This window comes from Sphaerodactylus townsendi, unplaced genomic scaffold (assembly GCF_021028975.2).
Source record: "Sphaerodactylus townsendi isolate TG3544 unplaced genomic scaffold, MPM_Stown_v2.3 scaffold_1183, whole genome shotgun sequence".
Classification (NCBI taxonomy): Eukaryota; Metazoa; Chordata; class Lepidosauria; order Squamata; family Sphaerodactylidae; genus Sphaerodactylus; species Sphaerodactylus townsendi.
The window spans coordinates 1,488-10,345 of NW_025949720.1; the positions used below are offsets into that span (position 1 = coordinate 1,488).

General features: G+C 45.8%; 1 protein-coding gene across 1 annotated transcript; it reads left to right on the forward strand.

Annotated features, from left to right (window-relative positions):
- Positions 1-419: 419 nt before the first annotated feature.
- Positions 420-7,759, forward strand: LOC125424838 (ankyrin repeat domain-containing protein 16-like). The gene is made up of 3 exons (XM_048482270.1): positions 420-785; positions 5,592-5,812; positions 7,650-7,759. The coding sequence occupies exons 1-3, from the start codon at positions 448-450 to the stop codon at positions 7,757-7,759; spliced, it is 669 nt and encodes a 222-aa protein (XP_048338227.1). The 5' UTR covers positions 420-447.
- Positions 7,760-8,858: the final 1,099 nt, after the last annotated feature.

Consider the following 8,858-nt stretch of genomic DNA (forward strand, 5'->3'; position numbering starts at 1 on the left):
GTATTTGATTTGTTGTTGTTGTTGTTGTTAATTTAGTTTTCTTATACTGCTCGATTCTCAAAGGGCTCTGAGCAGTGAACAGGGGCCAGTAAGCAACATGTAAAATACAATAATAAAATAAATATATAAGCATTAAAATTGTTTAAAATACAGTAGCAGGGGGCTTTGCTACCCTGAAAATCTTGTTGATCTACAAGGTGCTACAATGCTCAAATCTAGGTCCTAGGCCATGGTGGCGAACCTTTGACACTCCAGATGTTATGGACTACAATTCCCATCATCCCCTGCTGGCAGGGGCTGATGGGAATTGTAGTGCATAACATCTGGAGTGCCAAAGGTTCGCCACCACTAGGGCCATAACTATTATATAATGTTGAGGTGTCTGTCCCCTAATTTTGCATCTTACCTTCCTCCAGGAAGCCACAAATGCAACGATAGCAGCTGGCAATGGCAGACAGCGAACCCCGAAAACTGCTTCCCAAGTTGGTTCAAGATGGAGAACTTGCCCTTTTCAAGGAAGAGATCAAAAGCATTGGGGATCTGAGCGGGGAGGTGAGGCGGAAGCATTTTGGCCGATCCGGGGACACGCTCTTCCACTACGCGGCGCGGCACGGCCACCTGAGCATTCTGCAGTATTTAGCAGAGTCTTTGGAGATGGACATTGAACTGTTTAATAATGATTACAAGCGGCCCCTCCACGAAGCAGCGTCCATGGGCCACCGCAACTGCGTCTTGTATCTTTTGGAGAGAGGCGCTGCCGTCGATTGTTTGAAGAAAGCAGACTGGTAGGTGGTTTGGGTTTGGGCTTTGAGCACTACGCAGCTCAGAGTCCCCAACCTTTCTGAGCGTGCGGGCACCTTTGGAATTCTGACACGGCATGGTGGGCGCAGCTGCAAAATGGCTGCCACAAAATGGTGGCTTCCGAGGGCGGAGGTGGCCACAAAATGGTTGCTACAGCTTATCTTCTATCACAGTGGTGGCGAACCTATGGCACGGGTGCCAGAAGTGGCACTCAGAGCCCTCTCTGTGGGCACACATCTAGGCTGCCTGGGCCACTGGACTCGATTATTAGCATTAAACCTAAGACCTAGTTTTGGGGAAGCAGTGTAGGTAACCCTGTTAAGCGCTGTTAAACCCCACTGATTTTCATGCAAAGAAGAAAAGTGCGATCCTTTACCTGGGAGTAAGCTCAGTTGCTGACAATGGGGCTTGCTTCTGAGTAAACCCTCCTAGGGTCGTGATTCACCTGTTGGAAGAGTTGCATGGTTGCTTCAAAGCAAAGCCACCGACTACCACCAAGCTTACTCCTGAGTAACACACGCCTTGGAGCCAACCATTTTTTCTAAACTAAAACCCCAGTATTCAGGTTAAATTGCCGTGTTGGCACTTTGCGACAAATATGTGGGTTTGGGGTTGCAATTTGGGCACTCGGTCTCGAAAAGGTTCGCCATCACTATTCTATCACAACAAAGTGATGATCCCTGTGCCGTGGAGGCAACAATGCTTTTAAAAAAATCTGCACAGCCAATCATATCTCAAATAACCAAACAAGTCAATATTGGCGCGCAACATGGTGTTAGGTCTCGGACCTTGACGCAATAAACGGACTCTGTATTGTTGATCATCTGTGTTTATTGATAGGCAACGAAGCATCTAGCTTGGAGAAGCCAATTCTGCCGAACTTGGCTTTTGCCGTCCCCTTTATTCTGAAGTTGATCCCCCCCTCCCGTTTTCCCAAAGAATGTAAGAAAGAATTATTTTGGAGCTAAGGCGCCCCAGGGTCAGTGATAGATAGAGATAAAGCCACCTGGCCTCCTACCTCCACCGGACAGTAGAAAATGTTCACAGAGAGAACTTTTTCTCTCTTTCTCACCATACTAGAACCAGGGGGCATCCATTGAAAATGCTGGGGGGAAGAATTAGGACTAATCCAAGGAAACACTTCTTCACGCAACGTGTGATTGGTGTTTGGAATATGCTGCCACAGGAGGTGGTGATGGCCACTAACCTGGATAGCTTTAAAAAGGGCTTGGACAGATTTATGGAGGAGAAGTCGATCTCTGGCTACCAATCTTGATCCTCCTTGATCTGAGATTGCAAATGCCTTAACAGTCCAGGTGATCGGGAGCAGCAGCCGCAGAAGGCCATTGCTTTCACCTCCTGCACGTGAGCTCCCAAAGGCACCTGGTGGGCCACTGCGAGTAGCAGAGAGCTGGACTAGATGGACTCTGGTCTGATCCAGCAGGCTTGTTCTTATGTTCTTATGTTCTTATGACAATGGAAACATCCTGTTTCCCATGGGACCAGAAGAGTTAGGGGCAAACCTAGTTATCTACTCGGCATGCGAAGCCATAAAGATCGAGGAAAGAACGCCCCATTATAGCAGTGGTTATATATAGCAGGCTGGTTTACCTATATCTTGTAGTGATTACATTGAACAAGGAATGCACCTCAATCAACTACATACAATTCCCAGCAATATATTTTGTAGCAACTACATTGAGTGAGGAATGCAACTCAATCAACTAGGACAGTGATGGCGAACCTTTTTGAGACCGAGTGCCCAAACTTCAACCCAAAACCCACTTATTTATTGCAAAGTGCCAACACGGCCATTTAACCCGAATACCGAGGTTTCAGTTTAGAAAAAAACGGTTGGCTCCGAGGCATGTGTTACTCGGGAGTAAGCTTGGTGGTAGTTGTTGGCTTTGCTTTGAAGCAACCATGCAACGGGTAAATCACGGCTCCAGGAGGGTTTACTCAGAAGCAAGCCCCATAGCCAGCAACCAAGCTTACTCCCAGGTAAAGGATCACGCTTTAGTTCTTTGCATGAAAATTAGTGGGATTTAACAACACTTATCAGGGTTACCTACACTGCTTCCCCAAAATTAGGTCTTAGGTTTAATGCTAATAATCGAGCCCAGCGGCCCAGGCCAGCCTAGATGTGTGTGTGTGGGGGGGGGGGGCGATTTCCCCCCTACATGATGAACTCTGTGCGTGCCCACAGAGAGGGCTCTGAGTGCCACCTCTGGCACCCGTGCCATAGGTTCGCCACCACTGAACTAGGTGCAACCCCTGACTCATGGCTAGCAGTCATAGGCTGTATAATTTGTGAGTTGCCTAAATCTAAAATATGTACATTAAAGGGGCGGTGTCTTAGTAATGACGCCGGACAACTTCAAGGAAGTCTCACCTACAGACAAGTCTCACGTGTTTTTGCCACCAGAAGAAGCTTTACTGAGCCAAAAGAAGTCTTTGTTGTGAGAACAGGTTTATATATGACTCACTCGCCAGCATTGAACATACCATGCACTCACGAGCCTTTGAAGATTTTCGAAGCCAGAATTGATCCAGAAGACGGTCGCTCATGTTGGGTTTTCAATATTCTTTTTTTTTTAACCTTTATTTACATGCTTTCATCAAATAATTGTTACATAACATAAACATCATTGTTCATCCCTTATACACATTTAACATAAACACACAAACAAAACACAAACACAACACTATATTCCCTCTAACCCCCCTACGCCTTCATTACATCACTAAATATCCTAATAATTTGGGTTAAATTAAATACATACATATAATCCTATCGTTGACTTCCCCATCGACTCATAATTATTGTTGTCTCTCTACCCTACTGTTCTGGAGACTCCTATATTACAATAAGAACATAAGAACTAGCCTGCTGGATCAGACCAGAGTCCACCTAGTCCAGCATTCTGCTACTCGCAGTGGCCCACCAGGTGCCTTTGGGAGCTCACATGCAGGATGTGAAAGCAATGGCCTTCTGCTGCTGCTGCTCCTGAGCACCTGGACTGTTAAGGCATTTGCAATCTCAGATCAAAGAGGATCAAGATTGGTAGCCATAGATCGACTTTTCCTCCATAAATCTCCAAGCCCCTTTTAAAGCTATCCAGGTGAGTGGCCATCACCACCTCCTGTGGCAGCATATTCCAAACACCAATCACACATTGCGTGAAGAAGTGTTTCCTTTTATTAGTCCTAATTCTTCCCCCCAGCATTTTCAATGAATGCCCCCTGATTCTAGTATTGTGGGAAAGAGAGAAAAATTTCTCTCTGTCCACATTTTCTACCCCATGCATAATTTTATAGACTTCAGTCATATCCCCCCTCAGACGTCTCCTCTCCACACTAAAGAGTCCCAAACGGTGCAGCCTCTCCTCATAAGGAAGGTGCTCCAGTCCCTCAGTCATCCTCGTTGCCCTTCTCTGCACTTTTTCTATCTCTTCGATATCCTTTTTGAGATGTGGCGACCAGAACTGAACACAGTCCTCCAAGTGCGGTCGCACCACGGCTTTATATAAGGGCATGACAATCCTTGCAGTTTTATTATCAACGCTCGTGTTGGGTTTTCAATATTCAATATTTCGTCAATAGCTATCATAAAGATTAAGGAAGCCATTGTAAAAGTGCTGAACAGTTCTTACAGATGCATGCTCATCTATATGTGGGACTTACTTGAAGATGTCTTGGGGCATTAGTGAGACACAACCCCTTTAAAGTATATATTGTAGATTTAGCCAACTCACAAATTATACGGTCTTTGACTGCTAGCCACGTTGTGTGTAAATATTTGCTTGTGCGGTTATTTTAGTCGCACACGCCCCTTGTATTGTATACACAATTAAATCTCCAATGGCCAGTCAGAGGCCTTGCTGGACAAAAGCCCTGCCCCCTTTCTAAAAACACCTGGCAGGTGCCACATTGGGGAATGGTCATAGAATGAGTATCGTCAAGCCAGATGCTACAGATGTTTTATTTTGTCACTTCTGGCCTGATATAGAATTCTGATTACTCTTAACACTGAACCAAAGATCATTGCACATCTTGTGTCACTTGAGAACCAACTAATGAAAGCAGGGCTAAAAACCTTTCACGTGTCTGGTTGTCCCAGGCACTTAGAAATCTGAAATATTAGAGCAAGGTGACCTTGCAATGGGACATTGATTGAAGTCTATAAAATTATGCAGGGGGTAGAAAATGTGGACAGAGAGAAATTTCTCTCTCTTTCTCACAATACTAGAACCAGGGGGCATCCATTGAAAATGCTGGGGGGAAGAATTATTTATTTATTTAGACTTTTATACCGCCCCATTCCCGAGGGGCTCTGGGCGGTGTACAACATAAAATAGGTATAAATAATTTACTAGGTATAAATAATTTAATTAACTAGGTATGAATAATTTAATTAGGACTAAAAAAAGGAAACACTTCTTCACGCAACGTGTGATTGGTGTTTGGAATACGATGCCACAGGAGGTGGTGATGGCCACTCACCTGGATAGCTTTAAAAGGGGCTTGGACAGATTTATGGAGGAGAAGTCCATCTATGGCTACCAATCTTGATCCTCCTTGATCTGAGATTGCAAATGCCTTAGCAGACCAGGTGCTCAGGAGCAGCAGCAGCAGAAGGCCATTGCTTTCACATCCTGCAGGTGAGCTCCCAAAGGCACCTGGTGGGCCACTGCGAGGAGCAGAGTGCTGGACTAGATGGACTCTGGTCTGATCCAGCAAGCTAGTTCTTATGACATGACTTCTGTTTTGCCCTAACTTCCAAATTCCAGGACTCCTCTGATGATGGCGTGCACGAGGAGGAACCTGGATGTGATTCGAGACCTCGTGCAGAACGGGGCAAACCCCCTGCTGAGAAACAAAGATGGCTGGAATTGTTTCCATATAGCCTGTCGGGAGGGAGATCCTCAGGTCATCCGGTACTTGCTCAACGTCTCTCCTGATGTCTGGGACACAGAAAGCAAAATCAAAAGGACGCCTCTGCACACAGCAGGTAGAGACTGACTATAATCAGAATATAAACCATATTGCCCCTCTAGACCCCTCCGCTCCTCAGGGGGGGATTTACTGGAGGTTTCCAGCCCTAGACAGGTTTGGCTGGCCTCTACCTTTGGTGGGGTAGCTCAGAGGTGGGATCCAGCAGGTTCTCGCAGGTTCCCGAGAGTAGGTTACTAATTGTTTGTGTGTGCCGAGAGGGGGTTACTAATTGGTGATTTTGCCACATGATTTTTGCCTTAGTTACGCCCCTCCTCTCAGCAGTAGCGCGCAGAACTTGAAGCAGTCTATCAGGAGGTGCACTGGCGTGCGTGGCAGCCTGCGCCTGCGTGCATTCGTTTCCTGCCCAAGGACCGGCGCAGTGGCTGTGTCCTTGCCACAGCCCCTCCCAGGAATGCCCCGCCCCAGAATGCCGGGCCACGCCCCCATCGTGCCCCGCCCATCCCCATTGGCGCTACGCCACAGTTTGAATCCCACCACCATGGGAACCTGTTACTAAAAGTTTTGGATCCCACCACTGGGTAGCATAGTTTGGTGGTTAAGAGCAGACGGACACTAATTTGGAGAACCAAGTTTAATTCCACACTTCTCCACAGGAGAAGTGGACTTTAATCTGATGAACTGGATTTCTTTCTCCATTCCTCCACATGAAGCCTGCTGGGTGACCGTGGGCCAGTCACAGTTCTCTCCAAACTCTCTCAGCCCCATCTGCCTCACAAGGTGTCTGTTGTGGGGAGAGGAAGGGAAAGAAGTTTGTAAGCCGCCTTGAGTCTCCTTACAGGAGAGAAAGGTGGGATATAAATTCAAACTCTTCTTCTAAGAAATCCAAGGTTGTAGTTCAAGGGCAGTGACCCTTGGATGAGAGATCACACCCAGTGGTGGGATCCAAAAATTTTAGTAACAGGTTCCCATGGTGGTGGGATTCAAACAGTGGTGTAGCGTCAATGGGGCTGGGCGGGGCACAACGGGGGCGTGGCTGGGCATTCTGGGTGCGGGGCATTAATAATTTATCTGTTACTGTAAAAAACTCTTACTGTAAAAAAAAAGTTCCTAATTTCCAGCTGGTATCTTTCTGTCCATCATTTAAACTCATTCGAGCAAGTCCTATCGTCTACTGCCAACAGAAACAACTACTTCTCCTCTAATTGGCTGCCTGTCAAATACTTAATACTTTCAAATACTTAATTTTGTTTCTAGAAATCAAAAGAAGGATACTTTCCTTAAACAAGGAACTTTACCCTATTTCTAAAACATGTTTTTAAAACAGCCCAACAGGGAGAATTATCCCGTTTTCTACCTTCGCTAACGAGCCACAAAGGAAACAACAGGACTTGATGATTTTTGGACCTAATGGGATTTCTAACGGAAAATCAGACTCAATTAGTAACCCTCTCTCGGCACACACAAATAATTAGTAACCCCCTCTCGGGAACTGGTGAGAACCTGCTGGATCCCACCTCTGATCACACCATTTCTGACATGTTCACAAGTACTCGGTTCTGACACCATTTTGCAGGGCTCTCCCAAGTCCTGGGGGCAGAATTGTTTGAAATCAGCCCAACCTTATATATGGCTTCTTGCTAAGGTGGCCAGCTCTGGGTTGGGAAATTTCTGAAGTGTTGAAGACTTTTATAGTTGGAGTCAACTGGTTGTTGTGGGCTTTCCAGCCGTGGTCTGTTGGTTTTAGCTCCTATGTTTTCTTTGGTCTCGATCCTTGAATCAATAAACAGGCTCTAGATTATCGATCCGTAGCGTTTATTGGAAAGGTAACGAAGCACCCAGCTTGCAAGAAGCCAGCTCTGCCCAACCTGGCTTTTGCAATCCCCTTCGTCCAGAAATAATCCCCCCTCCCAAAGAATGTGAAAAAGAGTCACAGCGGAGCCTAAGCATGCCCCAAGGTCAGCGACAGGTAGAGATAAAGCCACCTGGCCTCTTGCCCCCATAGAATAATGGAAACATCCCGCTTCCCATGGGAGTGGAAGGTGTCAGGGGCAAGGCTAGTTATCTACCAAGCATGTGAAATCATAAAAAGCATGTGAAATCATAAAAAGAAGATCAAGGAAAAAATGTTCCATTAATACATGGTTATTTTGAACAGGCAGAGTACATATATCTAAAAGCAGTTACGTTGACAGGGCTGCATCTCAATCACCTAGATACAATCACCATCTATAGTTTATACAGCCATGGCCTAGGGCCGCAGTGGCAAACCTTTGGCACGCCAGATGTTATGGACTACAATTCCCATCAGCCCCTGCAGCATGGCCAATTGGTGAGAACAATTGGTGCCAATTAGCCATGCTGGCAGGGGCTGATGGGAATTGTAGTTCATAATATCTGGAGTGCCAAAGGTTCGCCACCACTGGCCTAGGGTTAGGAATGCACCTCAATCAACAGTTTTACTCTCCTGTGTTTGGGGTCCCTTACCATCTATGGGACGTCCCCCCCCCCTCTTTGGCAGGGTTTTTTAATAAGGGTTTTATTGCTGACGCCGTTTTAATATATTGTCCGCCATGTTTATTTTAAATGGGTTTTTAATTGTATATGTTATATATTTATGTTGTTCACCGCCCAGAGCCCTTCGGGGGCAGGGCGGTATATAAAACTCAATAATAAATAAATAAAACAAATAAACTATAAATCTTCATTGTGTGACTGAAGATAAGCTGTGGCTGGCTGTGTCAGAATTCCAAACGTGTCGACAGGCTGGAAAAAGTTGGGGACTCCTACCTTTATTGATGCAATTCTATGACCATTTCTTGCCATGACATGCCTATTTATTTATTTGTTAAATTTATATCCCGCTCTTCCCAACAGGGCTCAGGGCGGCAAACATCAATAAATCAAATAAAGCAGTACCAAAAAAAAGCAGTATACAATTAGCCATATCAGCTAAAAACTTATCAACAATAAGACAATAAATAAGCAGATGGCGATAAAACCCTGGGAGGTGTGAAGTTCTGGTTCAGGCCTGCTGGCAAGATATAAAAGCCTGGCAGAGGACCTCGGTCTTACAGGCCCTGTGGAATTCACCGATGTTCTGC

What these genes read in the sequence shown, in the direction of transcription:
- LOC125424838 (XM_048482270.1), top strand. Translation starts at nt 448, where the DNA reads ATGGCAGACAGCGAACCCCGAAAACTGCTTCCCAAGTTGGTTCAAGAT. An exon ending in TGTTTGAAGAAAGCAGACTG is followed by an intron (nt 786 to 5,591) that starts GTAGGTGGTTTG and finishes TCCAAATTCCAG; the next exon opens with GACTCCTCTGATGATGGCGT. An exon ending in GACGCCTCTGCACACAGCAG is followed by an intron (nt 5,813 to 7,649) that starts GTAGAGACTGAC and finishes CCCTTCGTCCAG; the next exon opens with AAATAATCCCCCCTCCCAAA.